The sequence below is a fragment of the Rattus norvegicus genome, chromosome 5, assembly GCF_021556685.1.
Source record: "Rattus norvegicus strain SHRSP/BbbUtx chromosome 5, alternate assembly SHRSP_T2T, whole genome shotgun sequence".
NCBI classification, from domain to species: domain Eukaryota; kingdom Metazoa; phylum Chordata; class Mammalia; order Rodentia; family Muridae; genus Rattus; species Rattus norvegicus.
In genome coordinates, this window is record NC_141538.1 from 34607288 (window position 1) to 34633812 (window position 26525).

The 26525-nt window shown below is 37.8% G+C and overlaps 1 protein-coding gene across 1 annotated transcript; it reads left to right on the forward strand.

Annotated features, from left to right (window-relative positions):
- Positions 1–417: 417 nt before the first annotated feature.
- Positions 418–24751, forward strand: Calb1 (calbindin 1). Its single transcript, NM_031984.2, is given in 11 exon segments — positions 418–611; positions 1091–1167; positions 4676–4750; positions 14913–14996; positions 15098–15154; positions 18347–18424; positions 20259–20314; positions 20417–20456; positions 20580–20633; positions 23439–23510; positions 23833–24751. Coding segments are annotated over 11 exon segments (786 nt in total). The 5' UTR covers positions 418–532; the 3' UTR covers positions 23947–24751.
- The last annotated feature ends 1774 nt before the right edge of the window (positions 24752–26525 follow it).

Consider the following 26525-nt stretch of genomic DNA (forward strand, 5'->3'; position numbering starts at 1 on the left):
CTTGACAGTATGATTTTGTTCAAACAAATACTGGAGTAGCTTGATAAATTATAAGCAGACAAAATAGCCACTAAGGTAGTTTATCAGTCAGTTTTCCCTTCCATCTAAAAATCAAGTCATTCTAGATACGTTGCTTTACTCTAACACTCCAGAGTAAAAAGCCTCACTGGATCAGGGGGATGTGAGGAGAAATGAGCCTGAGAAAGGGATCCCCACCACCTGCTGCTTCCTAGACTCCAAAACTCCAGCTCCAGCTATTTCCAGGGAAGAGAGAAATCTGGAGGGGAGGGGAAGAAGGTTGGTGAGAGCAAGAGGCGGGAGCTAGGAAAGGGAGGCAGGAGGAGGCGTGGCCCGGCCTGGGGCCGGCGGGATAAATACTGAGAACTGGGTGCGGGGTGCGGAGAACTCCGGAGGACGCCCGAACGGAGCAGCACCGCGGACAGCGCCCGGCCGCGCCGCGCCCAGCTCAGCCTGCTCAGCCCTCTGGTCCCGAGGTTCGCGCTCAGCGCTCTCTCAAACTAGCCGCTGCACCATGGCAGAATCCCACCTGCAGTCATCTCTGATCACAGCCTCACAGTTTTTTGAGATCTGGCTTCATTTCGACGCTGATGGTGATTATTTTTCTCTTTTAACCCTTTCAAGACCCGTCCCCATCCTTTCCCTCCCCTTTCCTTCCATTGTGCTTCTTCATCTCGACCATCGTCTTCTGTTCTTTTCGTCTTCCATCACCCTGCCTAATCTTATCCCCCGCCCCCGCCTGCCGACCCGTCATCCTAGAAGTTTAAATTGTGTGTACGCCATCCTCATGCTGTAAGCATCCACCTTTCTAGGAACGGTAATGGTAGGACAGAAGGAAACTCTGTTCCCCAAAAGTTTCAAACACCATCCCCAGCACCCCTACTACCCTCCTATGCCCTCTATGCAGTTGAAGTTTTACACCTCCGAAAGCCAAGCGCTGCCGCGCGGCTGTACCATTGCTGATTAACCGGTGCTCGGGATACATAGCCTTCCAGGATGTCTGTCCTGGAAAGAACCTAGAAGAAACTTAGAAAGAGACATCTGACACCTGGGTGTCTCTTTGTCTTTTCAGGAAGTGGTTACCTGGAAGGAAAGGAGCTGCAGAACTTGATCCAGGAGCTTCTGCAGGCACGAAAGAAGGCTGGATTGGTAGGCATGGGTTTGTGCAGGACCCTTCAACCATATCCTTGTGCTTCGTAAAAGAGGTTTTGTGGGTGAAAGTAAAGGCTTACTGAGAAAGGCGAGAGAGGACGTATTTCCAAACTGCATCAGGAGAAAAAGTGTGTGGTATGATGTGTGTGTGTGTGTGTGTGTGTGTGTGTGTGTGTGTGTGTGTGTGGTGGGGGGGGGTGTCTAAAGAGAAAATCCCTACTGTCTTAAATCGGTCATATATATATCCTATAATCCTCCTTTCCTTAATAGGTCTTAAAAGGAAATGTCAATGTGCAAGACCCTTCGTTAGATCCCCACCTCATCACTGAGTTGGTTGTGTGATTTCTAACTTCTCTTTTCTAGACCATAAGTAAGGGGTAGAAATACATTCCTGCCCCTTGGTGGTCATGAGCAGATCTGCAGATTCTCATGCCAATTTCAGCTGCGAAGTCAAAGTAGCTGGGAAAGGAGTGGGGGAGGGGCGAGACTACAGCTTGCCTTGACCCTTATTCCTGAGAAAAGATAAGCAACTTGTAATAAGCGTGAGTGAGAATTTTGCAAGAATTTTTTTTTACTTTTTTTGTTGGAGAGAAACCCCCCAAATTAAGAAAGCAATAAAACAAAGCACTGTAAGAATTTCATGTGTCGTGGAAAGAAAAGAATTCTGATGAGAAGCTATTAGTGATTCTTTTTAAATAAGATATGGTTTTGACATAAGCCATTGGTTAAATAAATTATAAATATTGTTTAATAATGAATTCCTTTGGGCCACATTTATTTTTTGGGAAAGGATGATGCCAATATAAAAATAAAATGTACCCAATCATCTTTTAGACATATGAGATGTATGTGTAAAGAGTAGGTTGAGAATTTTACAGGTCTGTTGGCATTTATGTAAGACTGCTTTTCAGAAAGCAAGGTTGGATATCGAGTAGTTAAATGTTGATAGCCTTTGGTCTTTTGGACTATTATTACAAAGAAGTTTTTACATAAAGATAATACACATATCATCCCTAGTTATAGCATGCCGCCATTTCTAGTGCCGTGTGTGTGTGTGTGTGTGTGTGTGTGTGTGAGAGAGAGAGAGAGAGAGAGAGAGAGAGAGAGAGAGAGAGATTAATAGGACAGTTTTTGGGTTTTGAGGGTTGGTTTTTGTTTGTCTGAGGATTTTTGCTGTTGTTCTGTCTGTGGTGAGATTTGTATAGTAGATATTCCTTTACAACAGTAAAAAGAATCTCCATACAGCTGTAAATGCACTCTGATGTATTACACGCAGACTATCAGGTTGCTAAAATCATGCCAAACTGACTTTAAACCAGATCATGCTCTGGGTATTGTTTTACTCAGATTTAAGATTGTGCAATCTAAAGTGTAATAAAATAAGTTCAAATAAAAATGTCTTCTATGCACTTTGCCCTCTTTTCCCCTTATGCATTAGCATGCAAATAAATTCATGTAATAATATCACTATAGTTCTATGGATCTTTAGCTGATAAGGCAGGAGTTTTCTTCCTCATTTAAAATACATTAAATGTATATGGAAAGTCTTATTTTCCATAAATGTTATAATTACAGTTTTGAATGGTGCTTCTAATAGCTACATGATCATATTTTAATCTCTCAGAAGCAACTTTAATATTGAAATTGAGTTCTATTCTATAAATACATGTGTTCATGAGATCTGCATTTTTCATCTCATTTTAATACTTTTTTATTTAAAAAAGTTCAGGTGGAAGTTATAGAATGTAGAGAGAGCTTATTTCTTTTCTCTGCCTCCTAGAACCTAATTTTGGTCCACAAGAAGGTCTAATTAGATTATAATTTGATAATATTAATCTTTCATACAAGGATGTGGCCCTATCAAATTGCTTAATACCTTGATACCTGAGTATTTTTTCTGAGTTACATAATAGGCTTTGGTTAGTTAACTAAAAATCTAAATTAAGATCTAGGGAAAGAATACATATATATTATGCACATTTCATTTAAACTAGTGATCTATTGCCATGAATCTACTTTTATGTGTTTCTGCACTATAAAAAGCACACATGTGGACCTGATAAACCATACTTCTCATTTCCTGACTTATGAGGACAGAGAGAAACGTTGATTTGACTCATCATGTTAATAATATGAATGTTTTCATTTTCACCAAGTGAATATGGTAGTCCAGTGTCCTAGTTCCAAAATCACCACTCTTCTGCTCTGAACAATGTGTCATCATTCCATTCACACTCATCTTTATAAGTCTGCAGTTGATGACGATGGTGATGGTGGTTACATGCTCCTCACTATTTAAAACATAGACTGCAACACAGTTGCTTCCCAGAAACTTCCTGAGGTGTATATTAAGTCTGCTCCTAGAGCTAGTAGTATTTCATAATTTTAATATTTAAATATAAAGTCTTTGTTTTTTGTCCACTTAAAACGGTGTGTGAATGGTCTGGGACTGATGTTCACATGCTTGGCACTGTTGAGTTATACACTTTCATTTTCTTATAATTGTTTCCAAACCAAAATTTAATAAACACAAACTGAAAATTACCCATAGCAGAAGGGTTCTTCAAGGACAACGGTGTAACTAAATTCATTTACTGCTGCTTTCTACCTTAGTTCTGCTACACATTTACAATGGCTTCAAGTGGGTAAATACTGGCATTCATGCTTTGCAACTTCAGTGTGGTCCTTACATTATATTAGACGAGCTTCTACCCCTACAGTAAACTTGAGGGCTGGCACTGCCATCTTGTTCATTAAGGTGAAGATTGAGTCCTTAATTTGCTTTCTCAAGGAGGTAGAATAGGGTATTAGTAAGAACTGACCTATTTTAAATAGATCAGTTCACGTAACAGATATTTAAAGTGGACTTTGTTTGAGACCCATTTAAAATAGCTTACAGTTCATAACTTTCTAGTATGCTGATATGTAAAGAGATTATAAACAGGAATAACAACATTGAAGAGTAAAAAGCCAAAGGAGAAGGTAGCACTTACTTACTCATGCCAAAGTACTGTTTATTATAAAATAAAATACATGGCAAAAATAGTATCTTGAGGAAAATGGAAGCTAGGGAAGCTTGACAATGTTTTCATATGTTCCTAGTGAAAACACAAATTGGTCCAGTCATTTTCTCCCACTTTTCTCCTCACACTTTTCTCCCAACACTTAATTCTCTAATATTATTTAATAAACAAACACCTGCTTCAAGCCAGAAGGATCCATTGTTTCCAAACCTTACAGCTCTTTCACATATGCATATTTTGCTTGTTGAGAGCCAAATACCTACTCCTACCTCCCACAGATAAGGCGTTATATTAAAATAAGGAGATGTTATCAAATAAGACTATATAGCATAATAAAATAGCCTTCCATGGAGCAAACATTTTAAAAGTATGTTAACAGCTATTCTATTTCACGTTTAATTTTTTCTTTGCAGTGATTTATTAACATCATTATAAGAACTTTTTTCTACAAACATCTTATATAATGTTTTTTATAATTTTAGGAGCTATCACCTGAGATGAAAACCTTTGTGGATCAATATGGGCAGAGAGATGATGGGAAAATAGGAATTGTAGAGGTAAGGAACCTATGCATCTGTCTGATGGAATGAGTGAGCTTCAACTTTAAAATTTATCAGGTCATCTTAAGTCAAACATAACTCAACCACAGAGGTCATTCAATGTCAGTGATATAGAATCTTGTCTTCCCACACATCAAATCAAAGATAGTAACAACTTAAAGAGACTGGAGCATTTAATGTAGTCTGAATCCTAGTCTGCAGACTTAGAAGTGCAATGCTAAATCTCTCTCACATTCCTGCTCACTGATGTGGCGGACCAAGTAAGTCCCACCTTCTAAGTGAGCCTATTCTCATAGTCCCCTCCATACTCTCCCCAGCACAGTGCCCAACACTTAACAGTGTAAAGTTCTCTGTGATATTTTCAAAGCAAATCTTTTCAGGCCCATGAAGTTGTCATGGCAAAGGCTGCATCCTGGCTGGTTTCTGAAATTCTGTTTCAGATTGATAGATGGCCTTAGCAAAGGCACAAGAACTTTCCTACGGGGAGTGAACACTTTACTCTCTGGTATGTAGGCACGCAGTTGAATTTCTAGAGGTTAAAACTGTGCATGTCAACTCTTGCCTTTTGACAATGACTTTTCCTCTTAAAGACATCTTATTATGCCTGTAATCATCGAGGAAAGGAAATCATTTATGCATCCATCGATATTCTCAATTTGCAAAACAGATGTGGCTTCCCTTATTCCTACAAGTGATGCCTTAGCTGTGTTTAGCTCTGCCACCTGTTTTTTTTTTTTTAAACTGGATAGAAAGCTTTATCTAGAAAAATGAATAAGAGCATATTTTTTGAGATATGGCAAACCACTGTGTTCATAAAAACATTCTCAGTCTCTTCAGTTGTGAAGTGCTGTGGCCTTCAAAAATTAGTTATAATTTACTTTTGATTCAAAGAATTAACCTGGTTTCCAAATAATTTATCTTATTAGGACACTTGTGGTGCCAGTGTGAAATACACATATTTTTAAACACCTACTACAAATAGAGTGAAGGGAGGACAGACTATTATTATCTTTGTAATTAAAATTTCTCCCTGGAGCATACACTTTCCCCTTTTGCCTGTGTGCAACTCATTACTGTATAAATAGGTAATAGTTATTGAAGGTACAGCTGATACAGAGGCCGACTAATCAAGACCAGAATAATAAAACTGTTTCTGACCATATGTAAAAGATAAATAATTACTCAAAAACTAGTTTGAACGTCTATAACGCGTGATATTCTAGATTGTCTCTTTAACAGCTTGGACTACTTTATAATTCTAGGTGAAGGAAGATTATCATCTTGTATTTAGCAATTTCACCTTGAAGCAGTCTAGTGAACTCAATTATTTATGGTGTCATTTGTTTGGTGAAATGAGATTATGTAGCAAAAGCATGCACCTTATTCACAAGATGTTGAATAATTAGGTGAAATGAGTGAATCCAGGTTATACTCTGGACTCATCCTTTGAATTTTAACATCAATGAGAAGCTGGCACCCAGCAAACGCATTGTCTTAAGATATGATAAAACACAATCTCCACAGATTTAAGACAATAACTGTAAGAAGGAAGGCAAAATGGGTTTTGAATGAATAAAATGAAATGGGGTATAAAAGAAAATGGCTCTAAGAAAGAGAGAGAATAGCAAACCTGCCAAACTGCATAGCTTGATGACCTTTGTGCACTGTACCTTGTGAGCCCTCATAACAGTTATTAGCCAAAATTTGGAGAAGGCAACTGAATGAGATTATCCAAAAAGAAGAGAAGTTTTAAATAGGCGGATGGGAAGAAGACTGCCATGGTGGTTTATAATGTATGTCCAGGGTAGCTAAGAGCTGAATGCTTACCTGGAAAAAAATATTAAAATGTTACAGGAAGCATACAGAAACCAGGGAGATGCTGGGGGATGTGCACACTGAGATGCACAATTTGACATGAGATATTACATGCTAAGACGTCCTGTGTGTAATGAGGCCATCCAATATAAAAAGCCTACCTGGCTATAAGAGAACACAAAACCCCATGTTTCCAAAATGGTTCACTATGCCTTAGTGTTCAAGGAACACCTGTATGCTTGTATGTAATGTTCACTTAATTTAGACTCCAGGACTCATTGAAGTCTAATCAAAGTAAATTAACATGCATGCAGTAATCTGCTTCCCTGAGGGCACCACCAATTTTTTAAATTTTAAAAAGGAGAAATGTTACCTAATTTTTCAGTGTTCTGACCTGATACTAGACTGACACTTTCCACAGAATGCATTTTACCTAAACATATTTTTTAAATGTTGATATGTCTAATGTTCTGAATTTGGTAATTTAATGACTTTAGTAAATTTTAAAATTCACATGAAGGTAGTTCAGTGATAACATAATTGTTAGTATAAATTCAAAAGACAAGCATTGAAATTTGAGATAATTTAACAAACACCACTGCAGTTAGAAATGTTCTAAATTTATTTAGATTAATATTGTTCCAATGTTAAGAAGGTCCATTAAAATAATTAAGTAGGAAATCTCAATGACTTAGCAGGTCATCGATTTTTTTTTCTCACATGAAGTACACACAGATATTTCTTCCTTTTGCTAGAGGTCAAACCTTTAAGTGCCTCCCTCTGTTCCCGTGGGCGCTGTGCAGGAGCCTATCAACCTCTGTAGTCTTAGTGTTTCTATCTGTCCAGGTCAGTGCATACAACTGAAAAAAATAGATCTAAAAGCTATTCTAACCTAAAAACTGCAACAGCCACTGAAGGGAAGTGGAAAGTCCTCAGCCATTTTCTCCTCTCTTCCAAGGTGGAATTTAAGCTTGTTCACTTACTCGAGATGAAAGTTAATTTTCTTGCCAGACTACTCGTCTACCTTAGAATGGTAGAAACTGATTAATAATAAAATCCTGTTTGAAATTTTGTTCTGGATAGACTTAAATGATGTATTAGAAACACCTTTTGAATATAGGGTGAGATGGTAAGGGATAAGTGTCTCAAAATAAAAATCTTACATTATCTGACTTTAAAAGTGCCTCACACTATAAGTTATATAAACAGTCTCAGAACATGTTTCCTGGACTATGGGCAAACACGACTGGGCACTAACTTCGTATGTCTATTATGAGCATGTGTCAAACGAGATAATTCAGGTCGAGCACAATACTGTAATAGCCTATGATGCACATTTGGCATTATTATTAAATACAGAAATAAGCCACTGAAAAACCTACTCTATTGTCCTAAATGTCAAAACTCCTTTCTCCTTCTCACATAATTTATTAAATTTAAGTTATTAAACTCAAATATTTTTAAGTTCATGATTATTTACCTTCCACACTCCCTGGATTTACTTCTCATTGACAGGAAAAGCCCTCTGGCTCCTCAAATGTAAAAAGGAACCCTTCCTAATGCGCGCTCAGGAAGGGTTATTTGTCCCACGGTTGCCTTCAAATGTGATGAATTCTGCTCTTTTGCATGTTGATGTGTCTGTCTCAGCTCTTTGTCTCTCAATGAACTTCCCATCCATGGCTTCTCCTGACGTGTGGCATTTTGCTTTATCTTTTGTGTCTATCTCTTGCTTAGAAATTTTTTATGGAAAGGGATTTTCTTTTTCAAATCATCTGTCTTCCTGTAAGACTCTTACTATGACGTAGAATTTAGCAGCCAGATGAGGCAGGACTGGGATTCCAACCTTCTCTAAAGCATGACGCAAATGCTCCACATTCTGCAAGGGAACGGAGGGAGATGGCAAAGCAAGTCAAACTCTTGCTAGGGCTGAGTTCCCTGGAAGCTGACCTGAGTGAAACCACAGTAAAAAGGATTGGTAGGAAGTACTTGGCAGAATGAAAACAATAGGCCTGGGCACTGAGGAACGCAGGGCCCTCATAAACAAAGCTTTAATGGAGACTTCCTCTATAGTGAGCTTTGTGGCGGGGTTACTCTTCAGAGATCTCCTAAATTTTGAGTAAGAGGGTAGGGTTTTTATACTCCTGTGTGGATTAACCATGAGATTCAGCCTTCTTGAACCTACAGATGTCTTCAGCGCAGACACTTCTGCAATGGGACAGTTGAGTGCACAATAATACTTCTGGAACAGGAAACAACTCAGAGAAGCATCTCCTAATATCCCCACCAGCCCCGATCCATGGCCCAGTAATAATCTGAATTATGTCCAAGGGAACTTTACTTCCAGTAGACGTCAGTAATTTCATTTGTTTTTTTTTAATACATAAAATTAATTTTGTTTAAAGAAGATGGTACTATAATGACTAATGCTAACAGTTTAATGAGCTTTTGAAAGAATGTTTTGCATATAGATGTCGTCAATATTTTTATAATTAAGATAAAAACAGCACACACAAAGAAATATACATTTACGCTTTCCATTAAAAAAAAGTGGGTATGGTGGTGCACATCTTTAATGCCAGGTGATAGGGTTTACAGCTCACTCTAGACAAAGTTAACATCATTCATCTTCATCGCGTCAGTAAAATGTAGATGGTATCTTCAAGGACAGGCAACTAGAAAAAAAGTTTGTTTCCCCACTTTCAGTGCCAAGCAACCAATTCCATAAGCAAAGATTGAAGATATTCCATCTGTACCTACAGACATGTGTCTTACTTTCTGTTCATTCTTTTGATTCGCTCTAATTTTTTTTCTGCAACTCCCAGTAAAGATTGGGGAGTTCATAAGAGAGAAAGCAGGTAGCCTAGTGACTAACAAATCAACCAAGAATCAGGGCTGGGAACTTCTGTGGACGTAGTGACTTGAACATTTGAGAATAAAGTGGTCCTAACTGGCGTTCTGTGAGAGACCTTTGGCACATCCTAGACCTTGTCTTGACTGCTATAGATGGAGAATCTCCATGCTCCGGTTGAGATGTGAATAATGACTTGTATGCATTGACAAAGGGAGCAACAGAAATCACAGCACCACCCACATTGTAGAATTTACCTTGAAAGGAAGTCTTTCTATTCACCCCAGGCACACATTATCCAAACACATGCATTGCTTTTTAAATAGCTATTTTGCCTTACAATGATATTTTTTTCACGTTAGTGATGTTTTTTTAAACTTCTTTTTTTAATTTATTTATTTTATTTATTTATTTTAAATTTATTTAATACTTAATAATAATTCTTTGGTTTCCGGGCAAACATCCCCCTCCCCCCTCCCCTTCCTTATGGGTGTTCCCCTCCCAACCCTCCCCCCATTGCCGCCCTCCCCCCAACAGTCTAGTTCACTGGGGGTTCAGTCTTAGGAGGACCAGGGCTTCCCCTTCCACTGGTGCTCTTACTAGGATATTCATTGCTACCTATGAGGTCAGAGTCCAGGGTCAGTCCATGTATAGTCTTTAGGTAGTGGCTTAGTCCCTGGAAGCTCTGGTTGCTTGGCATTGTTGTACATATGGGGTCTCGAGCCCCTTCAAGCTCTTCCAGTTCTTTCTCTGATTCCTTCAACGGGGGTCCTATTCTCAGTTCAGTAGTTTGCTGCTGGCATTCGCCTCTGTATTTGCTGTATTCTGGCTGTGTCTCTCAGGAGCGATCTACATCCGGCTCCTGTCCGTCTGCACTTCTTTGCTTCATCCATCTTGTCTAATTGGGTGGCTGTATATGTATGGGCCACATGTGGGGCAGGCTCTGAATGGTAGTTCCTTCAGTCTCTGTTTTAATCTTTGCCTCTCTCTTCCCTGCCAAGGGTATTCTTGTTCCCCTTTTAGAGAAGGAGTGAAGCATTCACATTTTGATCATCCGTCTTGAGTTTCATTTGTTCTTGGCATCTAGGGTAATTCAAGCATTTGGGCTAATAGCCACTTATCAGTGAGTGCATACCATGTATGTCTTTCTGTGATTGGGTTAGCTCATTCATATATGAGTAAAATTCATTTTAAATATAAGCAACATTAAAAACTTAATGAGATTTTTTAACAGTTTGTATATAGATACAGTCAGTATTATGTCATAATTAAGATTAAAACAGCATGCACAAAGAAATATAAATCTATACTATCCATAAAGAACAGCGGGTGTGGTGGTGTACAACTTTACTCCCAGCACTCTGGAGGCTAAGACAAGTGGATCTCTAAGTTCGAGGGCCGCCTGGTCTACACAAAGAAACCTTGTCTAGAAAAGCCAAAATGAGAAGGAGAAAGAAAGGGGGAAATGGAGGAGAAAGAAGAAAAGGAACAAAAGGAGGAGGGAGAGGAGGATGAGGATGATGACTCTTTATATGGGACAGTCTAGAATTCTCTGATCTTTAAGTGAGTTATATAAACTTTATAGCACAAAAGTGGGTGAATTTTCCAAATCTTATATCTAATCATTACTAACTAATGTATTCTTTTACTTTTTCTATGTTTAGTTGATGGATTTTTTCAGAAGTATAGTTTTTTAAAAGAAATCGCTCTTTTTAGTTTAAGACAACATATGTTCTATGAAATTTAGGTAATATAGAAACTTATACTAGTAAAAGATGTTGGTTCCAAATCATGTCAATGAACTATTTTTAATTTAAAAAAATCATCAAGAAAAATCACAACCATGTAACCTAGGCACCCGATATGCTAGGTTTTCTTGAGTCTGGATGGGCATAGGATGCAGACTAGTTTTCTGAGTTCTTGAAATGACCTGAGAAAGAACCACTGAAAACATTAAAATTTATATACTAATAAGTAAAGAGTTGAGATTGCTTATTTCCAGTTTCATAAATGAGTGAATATGCTAATCATAGCTGTCACATAACACGAACAGACTTCCAGCATTAAACAAAACCTCCTAACATGCACGCTTATCAAGTTCCATTGGTCAACTCCTCTCTGACCTATTTACTCCTTCTTTAAGATCTAGGATTTCGGGGTTGGGGATTTAGCTCAGTGGTAGAGCGCTTGCCTAGGAAGCGCAAGGCCCTGGGTTCGGTCCCCAGCTCCGAAAAATAGAACCAAAAAAAAAAAAAAAAAAGATCTAGGATTTCTATTTTGCTTCTTCTTTGTTCTCACCCCTCTCCTGGATAAATATTTCCTCCCTCCTCACATCATTTGAAGTTCTAAAAGAAGTATTCTGCAGAATGACTTCAGTATTCTACACTAGGCTTTGGGAGTGTGGTTGTCTCTCCTCCCTTTGAAGGCTGGCTCTATGCCTACAATTCTCCCTCTCTCTTCACTTCCCTCTTAGCTTTGGTGGAGATCTGCTTTGTGGGCCTAACTCATGCTTCTTTAATAATGAAAATCATTTATAGTCACTTTCTACTAGGACCAAATACAGGTGCAGAGGAAAGAAAGACTCATAAGGAAAATGATTTCTAGATTTCCCTGAGTGAAAAGAAGCTCAACTTCTCATAGCCACTGGTAGCAATCACCAACAAAGGCTTCATTTGCATTTCAAGAGTGAGGGAGCAACCAACTCGTCCTTCTCTGTAAGCAAGAAGAGTGTTGCAGCCTTAATTTATTAACAGTCATAAAATATAACGGAGTTTCAGAGTCTGCAAGTCACCAGATCAGATCATTCAATTTGTATCTCAACTCAAATATTGGGCTTTGAATTATATTGAACTGTATTATTTCTAACAGGCAGAATTTTATAGGTAAAGAAATCAGCTATACAGACAATACCTGAATGTTGTAATGAGATGCCTGAAATATATATATATATACATGTACACATATATATACAAATATATAAACATACATATATGTATATACATATATATTACTATGTATATTATATTTTATATTTACATATAATCTCACAGTAAAGTGATATTAGTATATTTATGGATCAAAGCCTGATTAATTTCTAAACTTCCTGGCAAATCCTAAAGCCCTATTTTCATCTTTTAGGTGTGTTATCATCTACATACACTGCTTCATATATACTCACACTAGTTATCATCTACCCAGATCAGTGGCCTTTGCTTCTAGTTAAGATATTCTCTGACTGGGTCATACTAAACATTGACAAGATTTATTTGTTTTGTCTTTTACATTATTTTAACGAGTATGGGCAAAATTGAAATTTCAGCCATTTTTCAAAGACTGAAAAGCAAGACAATTTAAAGGACATATTATACAATTCACATATCCATAATGCAAAATGGCATTTTACATTAAACTTCAAACCTTAATGGACCTAAAAGGTTGGAAGAATTTTAAGTGGATGTGATGATCTTGCCCATTACTTAGTTGAACACTTAGGACATCTTATGGCCTTAATATTAATTTCAACCCTAGCTTCTTAAACTGTGGCTAATGACCTATAAAACAGTAAAAGTTTTCCGAACACACAGGAAAAAATGAATTAATTCAAACTTAAAAGTGTAACGAATCCAGGGTGTTCCTGGCTCACTTGCCATGTACGACATTACTGTAGCCTTGGTGCTGAGCACACATGTTCACCTGGCACTGCACATGCATCATTCCATGCAACGCCAGCAAACACTGCCTGAAACTCCCCAGCTATCATTAGGATACCCTGTGAGTTTCAGTCTTTTTACTCTACATATGAAGTTTTCTACTCTTGGATTAACATTATAGTCTAATTGTGGGAAGCAAAGACTTCTAATATTTTCCTTCCTACTGCCATTCCCGAACATACATCAAATTAGTATATCTGTGTTCTGTATTACAATGTTTGGTTTTGTAACGTTCTGTTAGAAGTGGCTGAACTGAGTTTCACAAAAATTCATTGGATGAATTCTGGCTAGAGATTAGGAAAGAATTTTCAACAATTTCTGTGGTGGTGCAATAACATGGTTGTGCCATTTTATACTACATATTTATACGAAATGCCGCTCACCACACTAATGATTTTATTGTACTTTAGGGAAATTGCTACAGACAGATCAGTTCTAAGAGATTGAAGATGTTCTACATTCTGTAGTATCAAACATCCAGCCGAGATGTAACCTTTACATAAAAACAATTTAAGTTCTTTAATAAGTGGTAAAATTACATAAAATGAATGATTTTAAACTAAATTGTTACAGTTTATTATCTGTTTTGTTTATATATTTATATTACACCTGCCTGGGGCCACCTAAAACATTCTCAGGAGAAATTTAAGTAGCTCTGATCTAGACATTTAAAATGTAAGGTACCAAGTATAAGGGGTCACGTCTGCACTTCAGGGAACTCAACCGCTGCTGAAAATCAGTCAAATATTGTATGTGAGTATTCATTCTTTAATGGTAAAGGGTCAGTAATTCCAACAGCACATATTTTGAGCCTGAGACATTCATTTCTCCTTCACCTTCTTTTTCTAGTGATGAAGGTACTGAGGGCCAATGCAGCTGGGGAAGTTGCCGGGGACCACAGCTCATTAGCAGCAGAGCCAGAAATAGAAGTCACACCAGCAACGGGGCCATCAATCCAGCTCCCTCCTTCTCCACATGCAATAGATTAGTCTCCAAATGGGATCTGTGACTCCTTACTCCTCGAGAGGGACAGAGAATGGGGGAGGGAAGGAAAGAGGGAGGAAGGAAGGAAAGGGAGGAAGGAAGGAAGGAAGGAAGGAAGGAAGGAAGGAAGGAAGGAAGGAGAAACAGAGGAAGAGGCGTTGCGATTGTGAAGAGAGATCTAAGGGAGAATGTCACAGAGTCACACAGTGATGAACAAAGATTAACCCGAGCTCCGGATTCAAGCAGAGATCACAGTTTAAGAGTATTGTCTGGTTTCCCCTCTTTCTGGTGATATGCCTCTCTACCTCTTTCTACTGTTCTACAGTTGTTTTAGGCCCCTCTCCACTGTGTTTCTCTCCAGAACTAGACATGTGTACGTGTAATTTTTCTTCCTCTCATCTTTATGCATGTTTCTCACACTTTCTCATCCCTCGTGAAATTTACAGCCTTGCTGTGTCCCATCCTGTGCACCGCGAAAGAACCAAGACCTGATCGGTGGCTTAGGGGTTCGGCCGCAGCATCTGCGTGTATGCACAGCAGATCAAATGTGGTCACTACCGCCATCTCTTCTTCTAGGCATGAAGGTCCTCAGGGACACAGATACCGAGTTTTGCAGAAGCGAAGCACCAGACAGGGACAGTGAACCGTGTCCTCTCCTCTACTAGTCAGCTCATATTTATCTGCTTCTCCTTTCTCAGCCAATAGCGTTGCCCACAGCCCATGCTGAAGCGAAACCGAAGCAGCAGGCGATGGCGTGGGCCCTTTTCCAGGCTCCTCATGTCTGTCTTTCCATCTTTTCCAGTTGGCCCATGTCTTACCCACCGAAGAGAATTTCCTGCTGCTCTTTCGATGCCAGCAACTGAAGTCCTGCGAGGAATTCATGAAGGTAAAAAAATCACCCTCCCTGAAAGAAAGCTGCTGGGAGTAAGGCAATTGTTGGGTTTATTGATTTATTTAGATCGGTTTCCATCTCCAAATTTCTTACAGACTTGGAGAAAGTATGACACTGACCACAGTGGCTTCATAGAAACGGAGGAACTTAAGGTGAGTGGATCAAAGCTGAGGCTCAGCACGCTCTTCCCAGATGCAACCATGAACCGCTAAGGGATTCGTATCTTAAAAAACTAAAACCCTCCTACAGAAGAAACTTACGTTGAGCAGTGTGGCACATTTGCACCCACTCTTCGCATCATTAGTGAAACACCAGATCGAAAGACAGACTTCAAGTGCTTCTTGAGATTCTATTCATCTGTGTGAGAGATTAGCATTTTCTGTGCTGTACCTACATCATTACATAAGATAGATGGGTGGTTGTCGTACATACACAGAAGTAGCTAACCGTGCCAGCTAAGTATGCTACCACTCTCCGTTGAAACTGGAAATTTTATTTTATAAATCGAGCACCTAAATAGATTTCCCTCTGAAAGAGACAAGTGACAGAGACCGTGTGGTACTTATGCATATTTATTTCACCTTTACCTATATTGTGTGAGATAAGCATTACCCCAGTGACAAAGGGCCTGTAACATGTTGAAGAACCTACTGAAGACCATACAGAAAGGACACACAGGGCTGTAATGTTTAATCCCAGACCCATCCGTATCGAAGCCCTCAGATACAGTACATAACCCGCTGCCTATCAGCAATACAAATTATACAAGTGTGGAAAACTAAAATTTTGAAAATGAAGCTATCGATTCGTACATCACAGACAGAACTCCTCAGCGATGAGGAGACATGTGGGAGAGAGACATAAGGAAAAGTGATCTGAATCGAATACAACCTCAGGACAAATCTCCATGGGATTCTACTGTTTCCTATCTTTAAAGCAGGGGTAACGATACCATGGTATCAGATAAGCTATTGAGTCCCAAGTAAGGCGTGACACACTCTTCTATGAAGTGTAAGGCCTAAGAAAGGACATTACACTCATTACAGGAATGAGAACAGATCTTCCACCTCATTTCCCCCAGCCAACCGGAAGACGCCTTAGTCAGAAAGGCCCTACTTCCTCTACCTTCAGAATGTGGAGTGATTAGTGGGTGAAAGGACTATTGAGATGCCTCAGGGGTTAAGGCACTAGTAAGTCTGACCACTTGATCTCCTGAGCCCCGAATGGTGGAAGGAGAACTATCTTCTGATCTGTACATGTGTGCCATAGCACCTGTGCACTGTCCCACTGACACACGCACACGCACACACATGTTTATTTTAATTCTTAGAAGGGAAGCAAGTTAATATTGTTGAGAGCGTGTGCTTTCTATGTCACAGGCATAGCACCGCATCTGAATTGATTCTCAGCATTTATTCTTCAGAAAATTTGCCAGGCGAGTTTACTATGACTCCCAAGGTTTGGAGAGACAGAAGTTCAGAACAGCTGGTGAACTTTTCATCGTGACACAGCTGCCTGGGAAGGGAACCTAGGCTTGGTCCTAGAGTGTCTGCTAACGTCAAAAAAATATGGTTTTTCTATAGCAGCATGTGCCTCAAGCTTCACCCACCGTAGAGCTGCTTCTGCTTGGCTAGGTGGGAAAATGGGAGCATCATTTTCCTAATCACACATGATTAAATCTCAAATCGATATGATTTAAGAAGGATAGAATTTTAGAGATGGAACTGGTACATTTGAACCACTGTGAAAATGCTATAAGCGTCAACTGCAGCCTTTTTAAAGCACTAACACTTTTAACATAAGGTTCTTGAAAGCAACGTCTTTTAGAAACATTGCTCTGTAGCTAGAGTCCACAAGCTGCTAGGGGAGATATTGTGGTTTTATTCTTTTAGACTAAAAGAATCATTTAAAAGAAACAAAACTATCGCAGTACGTAATGAAAACTTTAGCTCACTTCAATTCTGACCTCAAAATATTCTGAGTCTCATTCTTTGTTCTAAATTTTATCCTGAGAAAGGAAATTCTAAATAGAAGTCCTCCTCCCTGGAGAATTTTAAAGATACATTGGCATTCTTTTTAATGGATATTTCAAGAAAGCTAATTTTAAGATCCATAATAGAGTAAAACATCACTTGCTCTCAGACATGACTTTGAATCCTAGTGTCCCAAGGTTTCTTCCAAGGCTATTTTTGTGACCACCATTTCACTGTCTGATGAGGCTTTTTATTTAACCCAATTAATCTCTGACAAAAAAGCCTCAGAAAGCTCAAAAATAAACCTCACCCCCACCAGATAACTTTGAATTTTCTATGGATTTCACTGTGGATCTGAAGCAGAATGTTCGAAGGGATAATAAACGCATCAAACCAGGAAGCAGCCCTCCCTCAGAAAAAAAGTAAAGAGCTTGTTCTCTTTAACGAAGGAGCTGGAGCACGGTGAGGGATACCAAAGAAATGTGGCCCTCCAGGACTTTCTGGGCTCAGGTCTGCTCAGTTTCCATAGCTGCATTAATTCATTTTCCGAGGAAAAGAAAGAATGGCCAACGAACATTCGTGCAGGAAACGAAAGGCTATTACATCCCTCAGAATCCACACTGACGTCTGTATAGCAAGCCTTTGTTAAGCGTTTGTTTAATTTTTATCTCTCTCAAACAAAAATGAAACTTGCTCCCAAGTTCCAACTGTCGAGTTAATAGTCATTTGCACCCTTCCCACATTAAGCTCTGTTTTAATGTGATTCATATGTCCCTCAAGAATTTGACGTTACCAACTGTTGTACTTGGTACAGTCAGCGGAAGCATGGAAAGAAAGAGTCTGCATCCGGTGACGCCTAAAAGCTAACCACCAGGCCATCTGGGGGGATGGGCTTCACGCTCGCTGAACACTTATAGGCAAATATGTCTCAGGGTGTGGAGGGAAATGCATTTGAATCAGAGCCATATTTCCATCCAGATTGCTGATCGTTTTTCACACAGATTAGAGAGGTACAGATATGGCACCTTATACTTCTATCGGGAAGATCACGTGAATACAGGGGAAGAGGAGTATCCATTGCGATAACATCTAAAGTTTTAATTCCGGCCCTTTTACATTACACAGTCCACACTCTCCTTTAATCCCAACCATAAGAGCACAGCATAGCTCTGACTGTGTCACACTGGGTCTCAGGAAGAGGCAGGTGTTGTGCCTGTCACAGGTCGCTTCATTTTGGGAGGCCACAATGACAACCTGACTTTCCTCTCCTCACCTGGCTCTACCACAGAATACTCTGCATTCATCCAGATATATTTTGTTGCAGGCGACACGTTATCCGTGACATTTTCTGAGTGCTCTTTTTCTCAACAGAACTTTCTTAAGGACCTGCTAGAGAAAGCAAACAAGACCGTGGATGATACGAAACTTGCTGAGTACACAGACCTCATGGTAAGAGCTAACTAGAAAAGACTTAGGCGAGCGAGAACTCATCAAGAGCATTGTCTGTGGTTTTGCTAACTCTTCAGAGTACCTAGGGTGGAATAAATAAACCACAGCTTGCACACCACATAACTACCGAGGAGCATTTCTGAGGAAGCTATGCCACATTCATCTCTCAAAACATAGCCTTTCTTTAAAAGCCGGAGTAACTGTATCACTAAGTTATATACAGCTTCTACATGCTATCTTTATACATAGCAGATAAGTAACATCACCCTTTGCTCATAGAAATTTTGAGCTTATTGTTGTCGTTGTTTAGAAGACCATAGACTTTTCGAGAGTTTAATAACTGCTCATTATTTTATTCATTAAATGACTTTAAATGAGGTTTCCTTTTCCTTTGATTTTTTATTATTTTAAAATATGTTATCCATGCTATAAATGAGCATATTCAAACACACTTTACACTTGATGTTTTACTAAACATATGAGAAGTACCTTTATAAAATATGAATAATGTAGCCACAAAACTTCTTTAAACAAAGGTGTCTAATGCAAACAAATTAATGAGGTTCTAGAGAAGATAAACAGTCATGAAATTACTTGTCTCAAGTAGGTGGTTTACTTACCTAAACACATCATAGAATTAACAGTTCCAAATAATATATATGTTTATATTTTCTCTACATACTTAAAAAGTTATTACACGTTCATACCCCATGGGTTAAATAAATAAACCATAAACCATTACTTGTGTGCTATATTAGATTTGGGATAGCCTGAGGAACAATCTTCTAGAGGTTTCTGTCCTTGTCAGTGCTGCTGAGATTTTCCTTCCGGGTTTTAAATTCTCAGTACAGTTAAATCTGTTCCTGTAGCATCAAACAGGTGAGAGACATTCTTGCTGCATCATGAGGGCAAGACCTAAGCTGTCTTTGGTCCTCTCTTTGGGGAGTGGACAATAACCTACATTTATCAACTTTCTCATTTGTCTCGATCTTAAGGGATTCTATTTAAAGTAAATTCGCCTTTACAGGTAGGACTCTGAGGCTGCCTTTCATAAGTGACTCAGATGGGAGCTTCCCCCTGTTGGTCTGGCCCAGTAGATCTGATTAAATGTCATAAACCAGTTCCAATCCAGGAAGTAATTAATCAAGAGCTAATTAAAATTTAAATATATAGATGAGGAAACATTTCCCTATGGGCACTAAACTCTGTGATCTAGTTGTCCGGTATCTCGGTAGACAGCGTAAAAATATTAGAATTTATTGTCAAGGGTTTGTAAAATGTTGTGTCGATATTAACCTTGAAAAAAAAAAGATGTACTTCCAAAACAGAATTCTTACATCTCAAACTTTTCTCTAAAGAACTCTCTAAACCTCTAGGCACTGTCTTTAACATGGCCTTTTTCTCAAATATATTTTAAAATGCTACATTTGGAATATTTAGTTATTAACATTTCCTTCATTATGGCAATATTTACTACTTTCTAAAAATGGGAATGTTTCCCAAATAAGTATATGTATTCATGTCTAAGTACATCTCAGTATGTGACATTTAAGTACAAAAGTGAGTTAGGAAACATTAGTAAGTTTCTAGTATCCAGTGGAAATTAAATGATTTGAGATTATTCAAAATAACTTAGTCTTGTTACCTACTTAACTGCTTTTGTTGAATTTCATGCTTTAAAAACAATTAAAACAAAAAAGCACGCTGGGGGTGTAGCTCAGTATTAGAGAGCTTACGTTACAGCCACTCAAGATGTTTGATTTTTTTTGAATGTTTGTCTCCTTCACTCAATAATGTATAACTCAGTGTCCCAAACAATAACAATACCTTTCAGCTGAAGCTGTTCGACTCAAATAATGATGGGAAGCTGGAGCTGACAGAGATGGCCAGGTAAGGTTCAGAACTGTACAGATGTCATTAGGAAAAGCAGGACCTCACCTAAATTCCCAACCCACTAACAATGGTTTTTTTTTTTTCTCTCTTTCCCAAAAGGTTACTACCAGTGCAGGAAAATTTCCTTCTTAAATTCCAGGTAGGTGGTTTTTTCTCTATAGTAAATAATGTTTTCCTTAAAAACTCAAATCATAGGAGATTTGTTGAGAGAAATATATATATATATATCACTTTTTGACTGAACCTTTCTTCTGACTCCTAGGGAATCAAAATGTGTGGGAAAGAGTTCAATAAGGCTTTTGAGTTATATGATCAGGTAAAAGTATTTTCTTTCCTTTTTTTCTTTAAAAAAATCTTATGAAAATCATTTAATATGAAGTTTATCCTCTTGTGATGTTAAATGTGACATGTATGTATTAGCTATAGGGGCAAGGTTGGATGACAGTTCTTTAGAACTCACTCACCTTACTCACCTGAGACTGGACATTTACTGTGACTTCCCATTTTCTCTGCCTCCCCTTCCTTGACATCCACTAGTCTCCTGCTTCCATGAGTTTCACTAGTTTAGAAACATTGTATAATGACCCTTCTCTGACAAACTTATTTCACCTTGCATGCTGTCAAGTTTTACCTATTTTATTATACATTACAGACTGTCCTTTTTAAATGCAGAATAATTTTGTGTTGTATGTGTATTTATGATTTCCTTATAGATATTATTTCATTAGGCTGTTTCCACATCTTAGCAATTGTGAAAACACTGAACGAATATAGAATGTTAATACCTCTAAGAGATCCTGAACTTTTAGATAAAAGAACAGAATTGTGATGTTTTCTATCACATGTTAGTTCTATTTTTAATTTGTTGGTGTGTCAACATTGCTGAACCATTTTGATTTTCTATTAACAGTGTACATGTTTCCAATTTCTTCATATCCTCACTAACACTTACTTCCTTTGCTCGTATACAATAGTTCTTCTTGCAGCTGTGAAATGCTACATTATTTGTTTTAATTTGCATTTCTGTGATGAACAATAAGGCTGATCACCTTTTCATAAACTGATCAGCCATTTATATCTTTTGGGGGAAGTATCTATTCATATTTTAGCCCATTTTAAAATAAGATTAGTTTGATGCTGGTGAATGACAGATATTCCTTACATCTTTTTAATATTACATTCTTTTAGATAAGGAATTATTGCCTTACCTGATAAATAGTCTGCAGATATCTTCTCCCATCTGCAGGCTACCTTTACCCTGGATGGCTCTTTGCAACATCTATGTTGAGTTCCATTGTCTTACTGCAGTTTATGCTCTGTGCTCATAACCCACAAGCTCACTGCTAAGACTGCTGTCATGAAGTTTCTACCTAGTTTATATGTTCATGTTGTCTGCTTTGGGTTCTGGTTTTGACACAAGGTCCCATGCTGGCTGGCCTGAAACTCATGATATTAGCCAGGCTAGCCTTGAACTCACAGACCTATTTCTAATGCCTCCCAAGAGCTAAGATTAAAGACGTGTATCACCATACTTGGCTCTAGGGGTTTTATATCTTCATGATTTAAATATTTGTGTTGTGTTAATTTTGCACAGATGAAAAGCAGGGGTCCAGATTTTTTCCCTTTTTGCAGGTGGATACAGTTTTTCCTCATATTTTTTGTTGAAGAGAATATGTTGTCCCTATATTCAGCCTCCTAGAGAAAGATCAGTTGATTCTTTGCATGTGGACAAATTCCAAAACTCCTGTTCTGTTCTATTCTATTCTATTCCTCTCTATTCATCTCTGTATCAGTCTCTAAGCAAATACCATACTGTTTTGGCTACTGTAATTCGAGTACTTTGTTTTGAAATCAGAAATTGCTGGTGCTGTTTTCACATTTGTTTGCACAGGGAAACATGCCACAGAATGTCTCTGTCCCTAGCCATCTTACCAGTCTGACACCTCCGTTTTCATCCTTTATTTTTTTTCTCTTAACTATTTCAGCTTTGGGCATTTTGTGATTATATATGATTTTACTTGTATCTTTTATATTTCTTCTTAAAATACCATTGGAGTTTAGAAAGGGATTATGCTGATCTTTAGAATTAAATAGTATGAACACTTTAAGGAGATTAAGTCTTCCAATCCATAAGCACAGGTGCTTCTCCATTGGCTTATGTCTTTGATATATCACCCAGGTTTTACAACTGTCAGCATGCTGTGTTTCACTCTAATTACTAAGTTCACTCTTAAGCAGTTTATTCTATTTTTAGAACTATTGCAAGGACTGGTTTGTAGGTGCAGATTTTTATATTCTATGACTTTATTAAACTTACTTATTAATATCAACATGTTTTATCTTCAGAATGTTCTGTATTTAAAAATCATATTGTTATTTGTTTCTCAATTTTTTTCTTGTCTATAATTTCACCCTCTGGAAAACCTGGATAGTGGTCACCAAAAGAAAACAAGAGCCTCAAACTAAAGGCTCACAATTTTTACAAAGCATGAAATTACACAACCAAGTTATTCATTCAACATTCTCGCATTCCATGACCTGATTCAGATGCTAACCTAAGGCATGCCACTGTGAGGATCTGAATAAGGAGCCCAAACCCTCTGAGCCTCAAGCTTGTTTGTAAATGGGAAACAATAACGACGATGACTGGCAGAGTTCAATGAAAATTAAACTAGAGGAAACAGTCCACAGAAGTTTCTCTCAGTAAAACAAAAATTACAACTTCATGTATGAGAAAAGATTAAGTGGGAGTTTGTTAGTTCATGCTTTTGGCTTCTAATTTTTCTATTCCTGGATCTAGACTCTATACAACTGCCACCGGCTGGTGTGACAGTAAGCCAACCACAGCTTCCCCAAGCCAGTGGTCTCCTTTGTCATAAGAAAATATTTAGTTTTACTTAATTACTTATACCAATGGAAAATATTTCAAACATGAAGTGAATTATTAAATGTGAGCATGCTCTGAAATTTTCAATCTATTTCACAAATGTAAGTGCTCACCTATTTTGGAACTCTTAAGGGCTCTACCCTAACACAGCAGGTTGGGGTACTCACTAAAGGAGATTTTATCGGAGGGCTCCAGTTACTTCTAATATATACTGTTTCATTTCTTCTCCCCCAGGATGGCAACGGATACATAGATGAAAATGAGCTGGATGCCTTACTGAAAGACCTGTGTGAGAAAAACAAACAGGTAATTTAGTAGTCATGTCAGTTATTTCTTAAGCAGATTTTAGGGAACTGCCCAGAAACAATCATACACCTGTTGTGGAAATATAGTGAAAGAAGAAGACAGAAGTAGATTTTAATTCTTAACTCAAATTGAGTCTAACACAAATCAGTAAACTGTGACAGACAGATTTGATTTAGAAGCGACCTGGTGACTACTCGCATTTATAAGAGATCTCTTCTTAAAGGATTGGTGTAACAAGCAGTTCCTCAAGTTTTATCACTGGCCAGTGGTTAACTAACATCCATTTTTAATTGGATTGCAATGTTATCTATGTCCTATACAGGAATTGGATATTAACAATATTTCTACATACAAGAAGAACATAATGGCCTTGTCGGATGGAGGGAAGCTGTACCGAACAGATCTTGCCCTTATTCTCTCTGCTGGGGACAACTAGAGTTGGTGGCCACAACCACTTGCTAGTGATACATTGTATCTAAAACCATAACTGTGCGCTATAAAGGAGTAGGCTGTATTTTCTTTTATATCTGTAAATTCTACTGCATATAGAGAATTATCCAGGATGTGTGGCACATTCTTTTCTGCTTGTTTCTATACTGTTTGTAATGTACAGTTTTTGTAAGCATATAATTGAAAAGAAGAAAGTCTATGCTTAGGCCAGTCAGTATAATCCATTTTCAAAGATGAATCTAACATGATTCTGCTTTCATAAATACAGATGAACACTTGGATTTCCCTAAAACTCTACCATCTCAACAATTCTAGTGTCAGATGTGTAAATGCACAGCTGTCAGTGAGTAAAAGAATAATTCATGACAAGCCAAGTGTTTTTTAATTTAGGCAATCATAGAACTGTCCCACAAAGCACTTCTGTGCTGTTTCCATCTAGTGGAAGGGATGTGCTTCTGCTTGTGAAGCACCAAATATCAATAGTTAACTATGGCTTTATCATAAAACGATCTCCCTAGAGATTTAATTTACTGATCAGTGGCATGTCTACTGCTTGAATAGATACCACACTGTTGGTTCAAGCTGGCTTGGTGGCAAGGGAAGGTAGCCAGATGACACATAAATCTGTCTGATACTATGCCTATATTTCCAAGAAGTCTATTGCAGAGAGTATGACCTTAGCCCATTTTCTAAATTATTTTCATGTGTTCCAGATGACAATTATTCTAGTAAACTGCTGTTTTGTGTCATATTCTGTGTGTACTCTCTGATTAAATTCAATGTACTGAGTATTCTGGTGTCTAGTTTGCATACTTCCTGAATTTTCTATGTAGAACTGTTCATTTCCACCCAGGGTATCTGCTGCCTCTGAAAATATTTTTTTCTAGCTATAACTACTCTATTTTTAATATGTAATTGAATTTTAATGTAAGATTCACAGAAACTTGATCACTGAATGTTATTTCATCAAAATTTGTGTATTCTGTGGATTCTATGTTTCATATTGAGATCAGCATTCAAAATAGTTCTATTTCTATCTGCAGAATTCCAGATGAGTTGAAGATAGGGTCAGAAAAGAAATACTAGTGTGATCATTTATCTTATATACAAATGATATTCTAAAACCCTCACTGACCCACATGTAACTCAGTTTCATGTATCCTTTAGCTAGTGTGTCCTATTCTGGTCATCGGTGACGAATCTTGATTAGTTGCCTGGATTCTTTATTATGAAGCAAGAAACAATGGCAGCATTTATGAATTTATAGTTAGTACCTAATGAAGTTTTTAGGTCAGCTGAAAATTCCTAAAAATAACAAGTGTGGAATCTTTTCCTCAAGAATGAATAGAAAAGGAATCTGTCAAAACAAACAAACAACAGAAACCCAGGAGGACTGATAAACTGGCTTTTGTTTCAGCATGTATTTGGAAGCAGTGACTTTAGACTAAATTTATCAACCAAGAATAAAGAAAATTACATTACTCTCTCATATTTGTTTTTGCCCCAAAGTGTTAATTGTCATACAATCTATTATCAATTAGGGTAGAAAAGAAGATACCTTGAATCATTTTAGCCTAAGAGTTCTAATACAAATTTTGTTCAGTGAATGACTACAAGCCTTTAGACTCTTTAAATCAAGAGTTTTAAAGATTAACTAGGAAAGAAATCCTAGACGATCCAAATATTTAGAGATTTCTTTTTCCTCACGTGATTTGGCCACAGTTTTTATGCAAGGTCTAAAAAGAAATAGGAACAGACAAAAATGTGTTAAATTCCATTTATAGAAATGTTTGTTCAACAAAATAGACCTTAAAATGGTACCAAGTTTGGCATTCTTAGTCATAGCAGTAGAACAAAACCTACAATAGAAAATAAAATTGTCATAGTTTTTCTGATGTTATTTTATGCTTTTTGGGAGGTATTCATCTATTTATTTATGAAACAGGATCTCACCACATAGCATATACTGGCCTTGAACTCTTGATCCTCTTGCCTCAGCCACCCAAGTGACAGGATTACAGCTGTGTGCCACCATACCCAACACTGGCATTTCTTAGAAGATCTTAGAGTACTGGTAGCAACAACAGTCATAATTCTAGTAGCAGAATCATCATGGTGGAGTCGGACTCCTGAACACGATCAAAATACTTATACTGTATTAAGTCAGCAGATCCTCCTCTTGGGAAGAGAGCAGAAAAAAGGATAAAACAAATATAAATCTAGAAATATGAATGTAAAACCACTGGTACAAATTCTGCCTCAAAATCTTAAACAAAATACATTTTAAGTTTAGTTTCAATATGAATATAAATGATATGCAGATAATACTAAAGGTATCTTTAGTGCTCTGGACACCAAAATAGTTTTTAGCCATTTAGAAGAAACATTGAAAAACCATTCTCTATAAAAAACACATACACACACACCACTAAGAACGAAAAAAAAATGTAACACAAGTAACTGACAAAGACAGATAGCCAAAGTACACATTATTCCTAAATATTAACTTTAAAATATAACACAATTGAGAAATATGTGAGGAAATTGAGAAAATAAAATGTCACA